Genomic DNA, 17,733 nt, shown 5'->3' on the forward strand with positions numbered 1-17,733 from the left:
GGGACATACTCCCTGGGCACTGAGTCTTCTGGGGGTTGGTTACTGGTAAGAGATTGGGGACTATTTTATGGAGTCCTCAGAGATGCTTTTTTTTTTTTTTAACAATTATGTATCCTATCTCCCCACAGTGAATCCCTGCTGCTATTTCCCATGTCAACATAAAGGTGTCTGTGTGCGCTTTGGCCTAAACCGCTACCAATGTGATTGCACACGAACTGGCTACCATGGCCCCAACTGCACCACCCGTGAGTACTGCTCCCTGTGCCCCCATCCTTTATCATCTTTGCCTCACCTCCCCTTCCTTCCTTGACTCCCTATCCTTCCTGCCCTCTTGCATCTCCACATCCCTCTGAGCCTGGGGAGAAGGGTGTCTGATGAGCTTTCTGCCTCCTATCCCCTCCCACGCCAGCGGAGCTATGGACTAGAATCCGGGAAGCCCTACGCCCCAGTCCTTCCTTCTACCACTTCATCCTGACCCATGGTCGGTGGATCTGGAACATTATCAACTCTACCTTCTTACGAGATTTTCTCATGAGGCTTGTGCTTACAGGTATGTCTCTGCTCCAACCCCTGTCATACCTTGGAGAGATCTCCATCCATGAGTATCTGTTGTTCATACCTAAAAGGAGCTGGAAGGGAACTTTGAAAATAAAGTGTTAAGATATAGATCATAGTTTTTAATCTGAAAGGTATCTCAGAGCAAACCATGTTAGAAATTAGAAAGTTAAAATTGGAGAAATTAGAATGATAAAACTGGAAGGGACTTTAAGACATAGACTACCAGAAAATAGAGCCAGAATGCCCCAATTGACTGTCCTCACTCCTTCTAACCCAAGGAGGTCAGTGGGTAAGTACTGGGTCTGGAGTGACTATATTGGTGCAGAGGACAGCAGCTTTAAAGGAAATTATGAATTTGGGGTGGGTCTGGGCCTTGAGTTCCAGTTAATCTGTGGAACATCAAACCAAGATGTCCTGCCTCATTAAGTTAGAGGAATTCAGAGCGTCTGATAAGGCTCAGCAGACATGAGTACTGGAGGCAGTTTGATGTCAGATAAAGCTTTTGCCAGTTAGGCTGGAACCTTGGGGTTCTCTTGACCTTATGTTCCCTATCTTCCCCTTCAGACTGGGCAGTGTTCTTCCTGGAGGGGAGGGCCTGTCTTCCTTATCAGCCTGGGCAGCTTCCTGAGGTCAAGGGTTGTCTGTCTGTCCCCCTTCCCCTTTCCACTGGGTGTGCTCTGCCCACAAGGGTCCTGTCTCCCTCTTCTATGGAGAATCCCTGAGGGCAGTGGCCTGAATGCCTGTGTGTCCAAGTGATTGTTCTGTCCCTCTCCTCCCAAAGTTCGAGCAAACCTGATTCCCAGCCCACCTACCTACACCTCGGAACATGGCTACATCAGCTGGGAGTCCTACTCCAATTTGAGCTTCTATACTCGGGTACTAGCTCCTGTACCTGAAGATTGTCCCACTCCCATGGGGGTCAAAGGTAACTCTTTGGCTTGGGTGGGGGTTTAATGATAACAACCCAGGGACCAGTGGTGAGTGATAAGGGTCTCCTCAATCTTAGGCTATATTATGGTCATAGGATTTAGAGCTGTACAGGCCCTCAGAAGTCATCTAGTTCAATTCCTATATTTGTAGATGAAGAAACTGAGCTTAAGTGACTTTCTCAAGGTCACATGGCCAAGAAGTAGCTGAGCCTGAGTTCAGACTCAGGTGCTTTGACCCCAGATCCAGAGTTCTTTCCACCAAACCACAATTTATAGAGATGTGGTGTCTGAAGGGAGGTAGATAGTTGTTTTGCTATCTTCTTCCCTGGTCAAACTCCATCTTTGTTGAGTTCTGTGTCCTGTATATTAGGGGGACATTGACAGTCTGGCAGAGTTTCCAAAGAGGACCAACAGAATGGTGACACCATGACATCTGAAGACGAGTTGAAGAAACTTGGAATATTTAGCCTGGAAAAGAGCAGATTTAGAAAGGACAGGACATAGTTCTTCAAGAATTTGAAGGGTTATCATATGAAAGGGAGATTAGATTTTTACTTGGTCACAAGGACAAAACTAATTGGAAAGAGTGAGGTGGAGGGGGGGAGGAGTAAGGTTGCCATAGCAGAAGTATATTTCAATTCAGTATAATGAAAAACTCCCTAACACTCAGAATTGGTCAAAAGTGAAATGGGTCATGCCTTGACAAGTAGTGAGTTTCCCCTTCATTATCAATCTATAAGTATAACCTGGGTCATCCCCTGGTGAGGATGCTATTGAGCATATTTAGGAGCCATTTGGACCAGAGGACATCTGAGGGGCTGTCTAACTCTCAGATTTTGTGATTTCCTCAATCGCGTCTCGGAACAGCCCTATGGAGTAGGCAAGGTAGAAATTGTTATCCTATCACAGATGAAACTGAAACTCCAAGATATTCAGTAACTTCCCCAAGCTAACATAGTTGAGACAGTGTACAGAACAGATTATAACCCACCTTTCCAGACTTTTGATCATTTGCTTTTTTTGGTACATTAACCCAATCTGACCTAATTGAGTTGGGTAGCGGGGGGAGGGCCCTAGAGGTATTGAGGGGAGAGAAACAATGTCCCTTTGGTTGGCTAGATTATATGTACCTCCTCACCTGTCCCACCCTGACTCCTTTCTTCACAGGGAAGAAGCAGCTGCCAGACCCAGAGTTGCTGGCCCGACACTTCCTAATGCGGAATGAGTTTGTGCCGGACCCTCTTGGGACCAATCTTATGTTTGCCTTCTTTGCCCAGCACTTCACCCATCAATTCTTCAAGACATCTGGCAAGATGGGCCCTGGCTTCACTAAAGCCCTGGGCCATGGGGTAAGTCCTTCCTAGGTCCTCTCCTCGTTTACCCCCATTCCAGGGCTGTCCCTAGTGGGATACTCTCCCTGCAACTTTTTTTATATTTATTAAATATAACATGAATTCATGTAAAGACCTTGACATTTGTAGTCAAAGGATCTGACTTTGTCACCTTGAGCAAGTTATTTCTCTTCTTGAGGCCTCAGTTTCCTCATCTGAAAAACAAGAAGAATGGACTTGATCATCAAAGTCCCTTTTGGAGTGGGAGAGATCTTTGGAGTTAGAAGACAGGGAGATACTGTGGTGTGGTGGGAAGTGTGGAATATGGAGGCAAAAAACCCAGGGCCGAATCCTGACTTTGCTCCTTCCTACTTATGTGACTTAAGCTCCCCTCTCAAGGCCTCAATTTCCCTGTCTACAAAATAAGGGAGTTAAGGCTAGGTGAGCTTTGAGATTCCTTTCCAGTCTAAATCTGTGACCCTGCAACCTGTATTTGAGTTGTGGCTCTAACCCATCATCATAATATTTAGGGCTGAAATAGCTCTTAGGTTTTTTTATTTTACAGATGAAGAAATTGAGTATTATACAGGGCAAGTCATTTGTCCAAGGTGACACAGGTGAGAAGTAACAGCCTCTGACTCCAGATTCAGTGATCTAAGCTATATGACCCTAGGGAAGTCACTTTATCTGTCTGAGAAGTTGCTTCATCTGCAAAATGGGCCACTAATCCTTACAAAGTGCCTATTTACCTCAGGTGGTCATAGACAGGGTTCTTTGTAGACTAAAGTTTTATAGAAATGTGACTTGGTAATGATAATGAGACTGAAGGTTCTAAATACAAAGTGACTTTACTCTCCCCAAGAGTACTTTTCTGTATGTGTGTGTGCATGTGTGTCTGTTTATATGTGTGCATGCATGTATCCATGAGTATCTATGTGCATGTGTGTAAATGTGTACAGTGTATGTAGGCATGTGTATATGTCTGTGTTCATGTGTTTATGTATGTGCCTGTGTGTGTCTGTATGTGTGTACATGCACTCTTGTGCATCCAAGAATTCCAGTCAGTCAATAAGCATTTAGCAATCATCTATCCTGTGCCAGGCACTGGAGATATAAGACCAAAGACCCAAACCAAATTATCCAGTCCCTGCTCTCAGGCAGCTTACTTTCTATCAGACTTCTCTGGTTATCATCCCATCACAGTGAACTTATATCTGTACCCTCTGTCTATGTATAAGCCTTCTAACTGCCCTAAGAGAGATATAATTCTTAAGAGTTACAAACATGATCTTCCCATATAGAGATGTAAACAGTTTAACCTTATTGCATAATTTTTTTTCCTTTCTGTTTACTTTTTTATGCTTCTCTTGAGTCTTGTATGGTCTTTTCATTTGGATACTTTGAAAGTCTCCTATTTCATTGAAAGTCCATTTTTTCCCCTGAAAGATTATGCTCAATTTGCTGAATATTTGATTCTTGGTTGTAATCCTAGATCCTTTGCCTTCTGGAATATCATATTTCAAGCCCTCCACTCCTTTAATGTGGAAGCTGCTAAGTCCTGTGTAATCCTGACTGCAACTCCTTGATATTTGAACTGTTTCTTTCTGGCTACTAGCAGTGTTTTCTCCTTGACCTGAGAGGTCTGGAATTTGGCTATAATATTCCTGGGACTTTTCATTTTGGGATCTCTTTCAATGTCATTTTACCCTCTGGTTCTAGGATATTGGAGCAGTTTTCCTTGGTAATTTCTTGAAAGATGCTGTCCAGGCTCTTTTTTTGATCATGGCTTTCAGGTAGCTCAGTATTCTTAAATTATCTCCCCTGGGTCCATTTTCCAAGTCAGTTCTTTATCCAATGAGATATTTTACATTTTCTTCTTTTTTTTTCATTCTTTTGCTTTTGTTTGATTGATTCTTGATGTCTCATAGAGTCATTAGCTTCCACTTGCCCAGTTCTAATTTTTAAGGAATTATTTTCTTCACATAGCTTTTGTACTTCCTTGTCCATTTTGCCAATTCTACTTTTAAGGAGTTCTTTTCTTCAGTGTATTTTTGTACTTGTATTTCCATTTGACCAATTCTACTCTTTAAGGAGTTGTTTTCTTTTTCCAAGTTGTTGACTCTTTTTTCACGATTTTCTTGCATCACTCTCATTTCTTTTCCCAATTTTTCTTCTACATCTCTTATTTGATTTCAAAAATCCTTTTTGAGCTCTTCTAGGTAGACTTTTTGAGCTTGAGATCAGTTCATATTCTCTTTGAGGCTTTGCATGTAGGCATTTTGACATTTTTGTTCCTCTTCTGATTTTGTGTTTTGATCTTCCTTGATGCCATAGTAGCTTTCTATGGTTAGGGCTTTTTGTTTTTGTTTTTGTTTTTTATTCTCGTCTTCCAGCCTATTTCATGACTTTTAAAGTTGAACTCTGTTCCTGGCATACAGGGGGCACTGTCCAAAGCTTCTTGTGCTGGGGCCAAGAACCTGGTCACTGGCTTTGTGCACAGGGGCCTCTGGGACTGGTGGCTGGCCTGTCATGCCATGGGTCCTGGGGATGGTGGTTTGCCCATTGAGCTGGGGTTGCCTGGCCTACTTGTACTTGTCACACCTGGAGTTCTGCTGACCTGTCTGGTTGGAAGTATCTTCATACTCTATCCCTTGCCTTGGCATTAGTGTCTATATTTTATCTTAACCTCCCTTCAAAGTCCTAATTTACTGGCAGGAAAAACTTGACCAAATTAATTGAGTCCTCTCTCTGGTTTCTTCAGGTGGACCTTAGCCACATTTATGGAAACAGCCTGGCGCGCCAGCACCAACTCCGCCTCTTTGAGGATGGGAAGCTGAAGTTTCAGGTAGTTCTGGGGTTCTCAGAAATAAAGTCTGAGCACTTGCCTGCCCTGGAGTGGCCAGAAGGAGGTGCAGAAGGTTTGGTATGGGATGGGGGTGGGATCAGTCTTCTAAGGCGCAAAGGGCTTCCTTTCCTTTGGGTGTGCCTTGGGTGAGAAGCGTTCAGCTGGGAGGTGGAGATGCCCAATGATCCTATGGTCCCCTACCCCTCTCCACACTACCCCTGAGAGTCCAGTATACAAAATGAGGAGATGGAGTGGGTTCAGGGGCAGGAACAGGGGCAGGGTTGCCTGATGGATGAAGAGGTTACATTGCAACTGACTTCAAATCTCTTCAAGGCTATCATGACAGAAATTTAAATAGTTAACAGAGACAGATTTGAGCACAGCATAAGATTTCTTAATCATCAGAACTGTCCAGCAATAGGACTGGCTGCCTTAGGAGAAACTGAATTCCCTGCCAGTGGAGAAGGTTGGAAGGCCACTTGTCAGCATTGCTCCTGAGACTCCTGTTCTAGGTAGGATGCTAGAGGAGATGAGCTCTGACCTTCCATGGGTGATCAAGTCCATGGATGATTCTGTTGTAGATGGTGGATGGGGAGATGTATCCGCCATCAGTGGCTGAGACTCACGCATACATGAAGTACCCTGCAAATGTGCCTGAAACCCAACAGATGGCTGTGGGCCAGGAGGTGTTTGGGCTGCTCCCAGGCCTCATGATGTATGCTACAATCTGGCTTCGGGAACACAACCGTGTCTGTGACCTCTTGCAAGCTGAGCACCCCACCTGGAATGATGAGCAGCTCTTTCAGACGACCCGACTCATCCTCATAGGTGAGTGGAAGATCTGTCCCTGAGTCCAGATTCCTCAAGAGAGTGCCATAGGCTCCTCTCCCCAAAGCCTGCATTTGGGAGCAGATTGGGGAGTATTGGGAAACATGATAAAACAAAAGGCACTGGACTTGAGGTTGAGTTTTGGCTATATACCAAGCACTAGCTATGTGATCTTTGGCAAACAGCTAGATGTCACTTGCCTAGATCTCTTGTGCTGACATTCTAGGTTGTTTTCTAACTTTTTATGTGTGGAGCTCCCTTCTAGGTAGATGGTGCGGTGGATATATCACTAGACCTGGGGTCAGGAAGACCAGAGCTCATAACTGATCTCAGATACTTACTGGTTGTGTGACTGTGGACAAGTCACTTAACCTCTGTCTGCCTCACTTTCCTCATCTGCAAAATGGGGATCATAATCGCATTTACCTCCCAGGGTTATTGTTATGAGAATAAAATGAGAAAATATTTGTAAAGTGCTTTGAAAAACCTTAAAATGCGGCATATATGATAACTATTATATAAAGCTCATTCCTTTCCCCCACTATCCTGTGTTAGCCAGGTCTGCTTCTAGGAGGCTAGGCCAGGGGATGTAGTGTGGAAGGGCTTAGGATCCTAGTTGTTCCTATTCCTCTAGGGAAATTCAAAGTTCTTGTTAACAAGGTTCTCTCTTGTCTACCATTGCATTCTTTCCACAGGGGAGTCCAGCTCACTATAGATAAGGAAGTGAATTAAATCCATTACTCTAGCTTTCCTTCTTCTAACTAATTAGTACATTTATTGAACTAATAATCTTCTTTAGTGATTACATTAGCTGAATACATGTAGATTCTCATAACTTTTAATTACAAGTTAGCTGGTCATAAAGATTTATCAAATGTCAACTATATGCTCAGCATTGTACCAAAGGGAGCAGAAAGACAAAAACATGTCCCTCAAGGAGCTCCTAATCTAATGGGAGAGATAACATGAAAATAACTAGATACATAGAAAATATGCACAGAGTAGTTAGAAAGTGGGCACAATCATAAATCAGAGGACAAAGGCATGAATAGGACAAGTACTTTATACATTCAGAAGCTTCCCAGTGCTGGTACTCACACTTAGTAGTTTGAATTTTATATTAATTTATTTTATGATTGAAGGATATAATCACAAGTTCACTAAAATTTGTGAAACATCAATTGCCATTGATATATAAAGGAGCATGTTGGACGTTTGAAATAAATTGTTGTAGATGAAAATGAAAAAAAAATCCTATCAGGTACAAATTAACCTTAAGCTATCTATCATAGCTGGTGAGTGTGAGGTTTTTATACTCAAATTTAATAAGCTCTTCCAAGTTCACATCACTTCTCAATCCACCACTCTGGCTGGGAGAGGCTTCTGTGTCCCCACAAACCACCCCTGCCAGGAGAGGGGAAGGCCCTGGTGAGGAATTCCTTCCTTTCTCCCAGGCTGTGTAGCAGATTGTGTGAGGCCCTCCAACGAAGAGCGCCTTACCTGAGTTTTTTTTGAATGTTTCCCACCTGCCTGCTTCTTTGTTGGTTAGAGCAGGGATGATTCAGGGACTGGGTATTCCTGGGGTTGGGGCCACTGTAGCCTGAATGTCAGACCATTTCCTGCTTAGCCAGCCTGAAGGGTCCCTCCCTGCCATTACTCTGGTGACCCTCTCTTTCCCTCCTTTCCCTCTGACTCATCAGTTCCTGTCCTCTTGAACAGATAGGCTTCTCTAGGGGGAAGTTATAGGATGGGGACTTGTCTCAACTAGAATTAGTATAATTCACCAGGGATTTGGAGGAGAGACAGGAAAAATCCAGGAGAGTAAAAGATGCAAGATAAATGGACAAGCAAGAGTTGAGTGATCTCTAGCAGTCATATGCCCATCTACCTCACCCCCTTCTCATCTTTTTCTCCTCCAGCTAAGGTCTCTGTGTGTCAGGATAGTCAGTTGTATTTCATTGGTAATAGTACTTAGGGATCAGAGACGTCAAATAACTGGCTAAAGGTCATTCAGCAAATTGGATAGAGAGAAACCTGTGATTAAGATTCTCAGCACTCATTCTGGGGCACTAAGAGTTTCTTCTGTGTTTGGCTGAAAGAGTGAATAGATATTAAGTAGATAGTATAATGTCATGGAAAGAATGCTGGACTTTACAGGGGACCTGGATTTGAATCTTATGATACTTATTTCTATATTGTACTTTATATTTCAATTAACAAATGTTTCCTTTTTCTCCATTGACCTTTCTACCCCATTACTGAAAAATTAAAAATAAGAAAAACAAAATCAATGTAAAAATCTGCATCTATTCTACTTATTTCTTGTATCACCTTTGGCAAATCCCATAACCTCTATGGATCTCAATGACCTGTCATTTTCAAAATTTGAACATTAGATTAGGTGCAATGCAGCTGTAACATTCTTTAATTCTACCTACATGCTTGAGGCCATCATTTCATCTCAACTTCCTTATCAGCTAAAAAAGTGCTTTGCCTTTTCTGAGACTAGCGGGTTGGTTTTCCCTTGTGTAATGGCACCTGAGACCCTTGAAGAATCTGCCTTTTGAGCCTTTAGGGAATTTGAGGGGTCAGGAGGGTCTGGAGTCCCCAGATAGGATCCCAGATTTGAGATTTCAGAGATTATCTAGTCCAACCCTCTCATTTTACAGATAAGAACATTGAGGCCTGACTGTCAAGGAATTTACCCAAAGTCCCAGAGGTAGTAAGTAGCAGACCAAGGATATGAGCTCAGGTTGTCTGACCCCCCAAATCTGGTAGTCTTTGTATGACATTACTTTGCCTCTCTGGACACTGCCTCATTCGTGACCTAGCTCAGGTCAAGAAAGGGAGGCATGAGCCATGGCCTGTTGCCTCTCTGTCCTCTGACCCTTCTGTCCTGATCAATCCCTCTAGGGGAGACTATCAAGATCGTCATTGAGGATTACGTGCAGCACCTCAGTGGCTACTTCTTGAAGTTGAAGTTTGACCCAGAAATGCTTTTTGGAGTCCAGTTTCAGTATCAAAACCGCATCTCTGTGGAGTTTAACCATCTCTACCACTGGCACCCTCTCATGCCTGACTCCTTTGTGGTGGGACAACAGGAATACAGCTATGAGCAGTTTGTGTTCAACACCTCCATGCTTTTGGACTATGGTGTGGAAGCCCTGGTGGAAGCCTTCTCCCGACAGAGGGCAGGCCAGGTAGGTCCCAGGACAGGGCTGACCCCCCCCCCCATTCCCACTCTCCCATCCCACCTCTGCCATTACCAAAATGAGGCAGCGATGGAAAAAGCAATGGCAGTGGGTTCAGAAGGCTTGGCTTTGGATCCTGGCTCTGTCACAAGAAGGTACAGTGCAGGATACAAGTGTTTGTTGTTGCAATGAGGAAACTTTTTTTTTACTTCTTTTGAAAACAGAGTTGACTGGGAAAGCAATCATTTATTCTGTTAGCTCCTCAGGAATACAGATTCTTTCATTCTTTGTACTTGTATTCCAGTACACAGTGCCAGGCATGTTGTAACATATCATTATTATTATTATCGTTATTATTACCATCTCTCAATTATATAATACTTTAAGGTCTACAGAACACTTGACCCATGCTGTCTCACTTGATCCTCACAACAGCTCTGTTAGGTGGGTGCTGTTTATCACTCAGGGCCGCTCGGTAGCACAGTGGATAAAATGCCAGGACTGGAGTCAGGAAGACTCATCTTCCTGAGTTCAAATCTGGCCTCAGACACTTAGTAGTTATGTGACCCTGGGAAAATTACTTAACCCTGTTTGCCTCAGTTTCCTCATCTCTAAAATGAGCTGGAGAAGGAAATGGCAATCCACTCCAATATCTTTGCTAAGGAAATCCCAAATGGGATCATGAAGAATTGGACGCGATTGAACAACAAATTTATGGCCCCCATGTTACAGATGAGAAAACTGAGGCTGAGAGAGAGTTTAAGTGACTTGCTGAAGCAAGTATCTGAGGCATGAATCAAATTCAGGTCCTTCTCATTCCAAGTCCATCAATCTATTCACTATACTACCAAAGCTTGTTAGTGACAGCTGGGTTGTGCAGTGGATAAAGCGTTGGATTTAGAGTCAGGAAGATATGAGTTCAAATTCTGCCTCAGAGTCTTGCTACCTATGTCATGCTGGGCAAGTCACAACCTAGATCAGCCTCAGTTTCCTCTCTAAAGTGGGGGTAATACATTTCACTTACCTCACAGAATTGTTGTGCAGCTAAAATGAGTTAACATATGTAAAGCACTTTGCACACCATAAAGCACTATATAGATGATAACTATAATCATTGTTGGTTGGTTGATTGATTGATTTACTAAGTGTGGGAAGATTAGCTAGCTGTTGGTTATGTAAAACCCTAAACCAGGTGCTGCCAGGCTTAACCACCAGGTGGCAGCAGATCCCAACTGTAGATGAAATCCCTAGAAGCCAGTAAATTCAGAACACATTTATGGTTCCCATAGGACAGGCAGCTGTGGTGTAGTGACTTGACAGGTGACTTTTAGAGTCCGGTAGACCTGGGTTCAAGTCCCTTACCTAACACCCACTGGCTGTATGACCCTGGGCAAGGCACTGAACCTCTCAGTGCTCCCGGGCAATAGTAAGTTGTAGAGTAGGGTCTGATCTATGTTGGTAGAGGGAATTTTCTCATTGGGAGTTCTTTATACCAATACAATCACAGGCCTAGTGTAAAAAAAAAAGGTACATGTAGAGGCATTTAGGTGGTGCACTGGCCCTGGAGTCAGGAGGACCTGAGTTCAAATCTAGCCTCAGATACTTGACACTTAGTAGCTGTGTGACCCTGGGCAAGTCTCTTAACCCCATTGCCTAGCAAAAAACAAAGCAACACAAAAAAGGTACATGTAGAGGAACATAGAGAGGATTGCTCTGTAGTGATTACAATGCCATCAGCAGCAATATTTATTAGTTTGTAGTGCAGTGGTATCATGATATTGCTCCAAATAAACAAAATACTCTTAAAATGAAATCCTGCAACAGGAAACAAAAATATGCAGACATACCCTGAAAAATGGTAGTGTAGAAAAGGTATTGAATTTGGAGTGAGAGGATGTGGGTTCAAATCCCAGCTTACTACTTAAGTGTCCTTGGGCAGGTCACTCTCAGGGGCCCAGAGCCTTGTCTGTCAAAGGAAGGTCTTTGGGTGAGGTGTTTTTTTTTTTCTTTTTTGGTGAGGCAGTTGGGGGTAAGTGACTTGCCTAAGGTCATACAGCTAATAAGTGTTGTATCTGAGGCTGGATTTGAACTCAGGTCCTCCTGACTCCAGGGCCAGTGCTCTATCCACTGCAACACCTAGTTGCCCCTGAAGCAACCTCTTAAATGCTCTCTAGCTCTTAAATACTATCATCCTATGAAATCTGGGTTGGAGTCCTTAGGTTTTCCCTCTCTGAACCTCAGTTTCATTATTTGTGTAAAAGGAAAGAACAAACATAACAAAAATGAAGGTTAAGTGAAGTAATAATAGCCCCCATTTTATATGACTTTAGGGTTTATCTGTTGCTTTCTTTGTAGCAATCCTGTGAGAGAGATAGAGATAACATACGTGAAAGTGATTTGTATGCTACAGGTCACAAAGCAGTATATTGGTCCAAATATAAATTCTATTATTTCTCCCCCAGAAATTGCCCAAATTATAATATTAACAAATTATTGTAACACTAGAGTGGAGTGTATGGTAGATTTGGTGATGCAGTGAATAGATTGCTGGATGTGGAGTCAGGAAGATTTGAGTTCAAATGTGGATACTAGGTGTGTGATCCTGAGAGCAAGTCACTTAACTTCTGTCTACCTCAGTTTCCCCAGGTGTAAAATAGTGATCATAATAGCACCTACCTCCCAGAGTTGTTGTGATGATCAAATCAGATAATATTTGTGAGGTGTTTTTGCAAACCTTAAGATACTATATAAATGCTAGCTATTATTATTATTATTACCTAGATTCAAATCCCAGCCTTATCACTTATTACTTGTGTGATTCTGGGCAAGCTACCTCCCTCTGAGCCTCAGTTTACTTCTCTGTAAGAATGAAAAGGCTGAATTAGATGACCTCTTAAGTCCCCCAGATCTAAGCACATGATCTTCAGTCCTATGGCATTTATTGTTGTTGTTCAGTCCTGTCTGACTCTACATGACCACATTTGGGGTTTTCTTGGCAAAGATACTGGAATGGTTTGCCATTTCCTTCTCCAGCTCATTTTACAGATGAGGAAACTGAGACAAACAGTATTAAGTTATTTGCCCAGGGTTACCCAGCTAAGTTTCTGAGCCAGATTTAAACTCAGGTCTTCCTGACTCCTGGCCACTGTGCCACCCAGCTGCCTTTATGGGATCCTGGCTATTTCTCCTGTGGTTAAAAAGCTGCCACCAGGTGGATGTAGCTGGTGGTTTCTGCCTTCTGGCTTTACAGTCCCAATAGCTAGGCTCCCTGCAGGTACAGGTAACTGGAAAAAGGGGATGCTCTCCCATTCACCTGTGCTTTTAAAAAACAGGGAAAGACAGTTTTCTGTAGGAAAACCTCTGACACTTTTCACCTGATGAATTTATTCCTTATAGACAGTGTGAAGTGGGAAAATAGTCTAAAGAGGAGTCAGAAAACTCAGGTTTTTAAGTCCTGTCTCTACCGTTTTCAGCTGATATTGGGCAAGTCCCTTAACTGTTCTGGATCTGTTTTCCATGTGTAGAAAGGGGAGAAGGAGGTCAGGCTGTCGTTGTTGAGTCATTTCAACCATATTTGACTCTTTGTGACCCCATTTGGGGTTTTCTTGGCAAAGATACTACAGTGGTTTGCTATTTCCTTCTCCAGCTCATTTTACAGATGAGGAACTGAAGTAGACAGGGTGAAGTGACTTGCCCAGGGTCACACAGCTAGTAAGTATCTGAGGCCGGATTTGAACTCAGGTCTTCCTGATTCCAGGCCTGGCACACTATTGACTGTGCCACCTAGCTATCAAAATCAGATTAGATGATCCCTAAGGTTCCTTCTAGTTCTAGATCTTATGAGTACTCCTATATATAGGAATAAATAGGTATCATTGTACCTTATTCACTAACCCATAGTTTTAATGAACCAAAATCATAAATCAGAGATCTTTTTTTTTTAAATGCTTGGACATGGCTCCTACTCTCTGGCTGTGACATGGTTGTGCCTCTTCTTCCCTAGATTGGTGGGGTCAGGAACATCAACGATCATGTGTTATATGTGGCTGTGAGCACCATTAAGGAGTCACGGGAGCTGAGGCTGCAGTCCTTCAATGAATACCGCAAACGGTTTGGCATGAAGCCCTATACCTCCTTCCAGGAGCTCACAGGTCAGTGGCACCGTGCTTCCCCCAGCCTCTGACCCCAGAGAAGAAAGGGAGTTTATGACATGGGCTGAGCATTGGAATAGATGAAGGGAAAAGGAGGCTGTGGGAATAAGGCTGAAATTTAACAGTAATAGTACTGAGAATCGTAATACTTAGAGGATCCTTTCTTGTTAGGGAGAGGTGCTAGCCTCTTTACTTTTAATATGTGTGGTCTTCCTAAGCATCTGTGGCAAAATTTTGGTCACCTGTACTTGGTGCTGGTCCTTGGACAATAGATGGATGGTCTATTACTGGGAACATAATTCAAGCCTTTTCAACTTGGTGTAGGACCTACAAACACTTGTGTCTTAGGGGCTTGGCCTTTGCATCCCCAGGGTCACCTTCAAACACAACAAAGCCTCCCAAGGAAGACTTGAGGGGAGGCATACTACTACTATTACTACCACCACCACCACCACCACCACCACTACTACTAGCATTAATAATCTGTTCCATTTGTCTGGCGTGGAGGCTACAGGCAACCACTACTAGGACTCACAGAATCTCAGGGTACCTGGCTTTCCCTGTTCTGTAATCTAACCATCTGCTTGTATGCCTGATTCATTGCTAGGGAAGCCTGGCTGTTCCTCAGAATATTGGGTTCCACCCCACTCATGTTCAGTTTCTCATTACCTTCACCCTGGCTACTTCTCAGACATGTCTGTTTTGGGCTGTCGCCTACGATTCCTTCCCCCAAAAGGGGACAGAAGTAAAAGAGGTACTGAAAGTACAAACATGAATTGGGAATAGAATAGGCAATTTCTTCCTATTTGAACAAAGTCATGATGAACACAAGAGAATCATAAGTGAACACTGTAGAATGACCAGAACAGAGTTCAGAAGCTCATGTGGGAGTCTAATATTATTCAAGCCCCACTGAGACCTAGGACAGTTTTTGCCAGATTGCTAATTAGCCATGTTACATTTCACTTACGTTAACCTATTCACATCAATCCACTGAGCTTGGTATTTGTGATCTCTCTGATACTGATTCCTGCCTTGGTGCCACCCTAGCTTTGGCTCTTTCTCCTGGTGACAGTTGACTTGCTCCAAGCAGGTACTTTTTCCTATTGTCAGAAACTGCCTTTCTAGGGTATACCACCTCTGCTGCTGTGACTGTAGGTCTCCAGTCCTTTGGAGTTTTCACAAGGCTCTGTACCTAAGGAAATAAGATACATAAGGAGGAGGCTGTATTCCAGGTACCCCCTACCTGATCCTCTAGACAGCTCCAAGTTGTCCTTCCTTCAAATGGGCAGTATATCCATTTTTTTTGTATATCCATGGAATTCTGTATCAGCATTCAATAACAGGGCCTTAACCCAGTGATGTTGTTAGATATGACTTACTCTAAATTTCTACATGGTCACCAGGAATGACACTTGAGCTCCAAACGGGGGAGGCTCTACACTTATATGATGCCTTATACTTTCCCAAGAACTTTCATATCCATTTACCTCCTATGACCGTCTTCTCTTGGCTTCTCCTTGAGTCAAGTCAAGGCCCTGGAGACTCAGAGTAGCTTGGATGTTTGATGATTTAAGCATTTTATACAATCTTATGTAGCCATTTAATGAATGACCTGATATTGGAGTGGGCCAATGAATTGGGCTATGAGCCCAATTCAACTTTGTTGGTCCTTGATGGACTGGGCTAGCACGAAACATAGATAATTACCGTCCTTGTCATCCTTTTCTCTGTACTTTCTCTTTTGTCTCTCTTAGCACCTGGCTAGCTCCAATTCTCTATGTAGTAGACTTAGATTCAAATTCATTTATAGAGATTAAATTTCTAACTATTGATACATTTGTTAGATAATAGATCTGAAGGACTTCCTGTGTATTTTAAATTTTAATCTTTCCTGAAAATATGCATTTCTTAGTTCATGTTATCTGTTGCCCATAGTGAGTTTTCCCACCAAAAATCACATTTGGGCCTAGCCTAATACTCTTGTGTTAAAGGGAGGGTTGATGTTGTCCTTATTTTTCAGAAGAAGAAACTAAGGCTCATATACAGATCACAGGCTCATAGAGTCACAGATTTAGAGCTGGAAGGGTCCTTAGATGCCACTGAATCCAACTCCCTTATTTTATAGATGAGGAAATTAAGGCACATAGAGGTTAGATGACTTGCCCAGAGTTACAGTTAGTGAATGTCTGAAGTAGGATTTGAACCCAGGTCTTCCTGACTCTAAGCCACTATGGCATGCTACCTCTATATTGAGTGTCCTGCCCAATATTACATGGCCCAGAAGTGAAAAATCTAAGATGATGGTGACAATGATGATAATATTTTAGACTTATAAAGCACTTCAAGGTTTACAAAGTACTCAATACTTATCATCTCACTTGACCCCTGAAACTCTGTGAAGCAGGTGCTGTGATTATTTTCATTATACAGATGAGGAAATAGACTGAGAGTGGTTAAATGATCAGATTCCTACAGCTACTACATATCTGAGGTAGAATTCAGGACTTTGACTCTAGGTCTGACACTACTCACTACTCCACCAAATTGTCTGATCCCAAGTCTATTGTTCTTTCTCATAGACCACACTGCCTCTAAGGGTGTATAGGGAAGGTTACTTCCCAATGTTGCCCTGGGCATATGCCTTTTTATTTCTAAGATATGGGGAGGAACTGATCTGATCTGTTTCCTCCTTCCCTCTTTGTAGGAGAGAAGCAGAATTCAGCAGAGCTGGAGGAGCTATATGGAGACATCGATGCCTTGGAGTTCTACCCAGGCTTGCTTCTAGAGAAATCTCTGCCTAATTCTATCTTTGGGGAGAGCATGGTGGAGATTGGGGCCCCCTTCTCCCTCAAAGGGCTCTTGGGGAACCCCATATGCTCTCCTGAGTATTGGAAGCCAAGCACATTTGGTGGTGAGACAGGCTTCAATATTGTCAAGACAGCCACGTTGCAGAAACTAGTTTGTCTCAACGTCAAAACATGTCCTTATGTCTCATTCCATGTGCCTGACCCAGACCAAGTGGACAAGCAGAAGGTAAAGAGGCCATCTACTGAACTGTGAGAGAAGCATTGGTATTCCAGAAGGCTGTCTGTGGTTCCTGTTCTGCGATCTGGAATTTGGGTTCTTGGTTTCATGTTCCAGAGTGTTGGATCCTTAGTTGGCTTTCCCAGATGTTCTGGAGCACTGCACTCCTAGCTAGTGTTCCAGAGTGTTGGATTTCTTGAATAGTCCTCTAGAACTTTGGTTTCTGATAGACATTCCTGAATATTGACTGGCTTTCTGGAACCCCCAGAACCTAATGTGGTTTTCTAAAGCACTGATTTCCTCTGTCCTCTCCAAATGAGTCACTCAGAGAACTTTGCTCATCTAGGGAAGGACTCTTCCATGAGCTCAGGGCCCAGGGAAATGCCATTGACCTCAGATATGAGGTGGGGTTGCTGGAGAAAGGGGGCAAAGTGGGATCTTTTCATGGCCCTCATGTCCAGTCTAGTGTGTTTGCATTGTGGATTTCTGGGGGATTGTTGGTGATAGTTACCATGGACAGGAAGAGGGAGCAGCTGACCCTGACAGTATGTACTCATCTCTGGCCCTGGATTTCCCAAGAGGTCCTGGGTCTTCAGCTGAGGCTAATAAAATTATCTTTTCAAAGTTGCTTCCTGCTTGTCTCCTGCTCACTTGGAACTGCAGCTCCTCCACTGCCTTCTTGACCCTAGAAACAGGTGTGTACATACCACCATGTGCCTGGCCCTATTTGTACTATTTTCCTTCTGTCACTTTTCTATGCAATGTGAGGTGAATGGTATTTTTCCTCTAAACCTCTCTGATTTACCCATGTTGATCTGGTGATCATAGTGCTTTAAATACCATTATGGCTCAAATCCTTTTCCTAGCTATTTT

The 17,733-nt window shown here is 43.1% G+C and overlaps 1 protein-coding gene across 1 annotated transcript in view; it reads left to right on the forward strand.

Moving 5' to 3' along the window:
• LOC114047086 (prostaglandin G/H synthase 1-like) overlaps window positions 1-17,488 on the forward strand; it is a 48,637-nt gene extending 31,149 nt beyond the window's left edge. Inside the window, exons 3-11 of the mRNA XM_027867797.1 lie at window positions 129-245; window positions 410-550; window positions 1,340-1,483; window positions 2,655-2,836; window positions 5,580-5,663; window positions 6,245-6,491; window positions 9,405-9,691; window positions 13,686-13,833; window positions 16,541-17,488. Coding sequence (XP_027723598.1) covers window positions 129-245; window positions 410-550; window positions 1,340-1,483; window positions 2,655-2,836; window positions 5,580-5,663; window positions 6,245-6,491; window positions 9,405-9,691; window positions 13,686-13,833; window positions 16,541-16,896 — 1,706 coding nt within the window. The 3' untranslated portion in view covers window positions 16,897-17,488. The remainder of the gene's footprint in view (window positions 1-128; window positions 246-409; window positions 551-1,339; window positions 1,484-2,654; window positions 2,837-5,579; window positions 5,664-6,244; window positions 6,492-9,404; window positions 9,692-13,685; window positions 13,834-16,540) is intronic.
• Window positions 17,489-17,733: the final 245 nt, after the last annotated feature.

The sequence above is a fragment of the Vombatus ursinus genome, unplaced genomic scaffold, assembly GCF_900497805.2.
Source record: "Vombatus ursinus unplaced genomic scaffold, bare-nosed wombat genome assembly UNPS02014786.1, whole genome shotgun sequence".
In the NCBI taxonomy this organism is placed as follows: Eukaryota; Metazoa; Chordata; class Mammalia; order Diprotodontia; family Vombatidae; genus Vombatus; species Vombatus ursinus.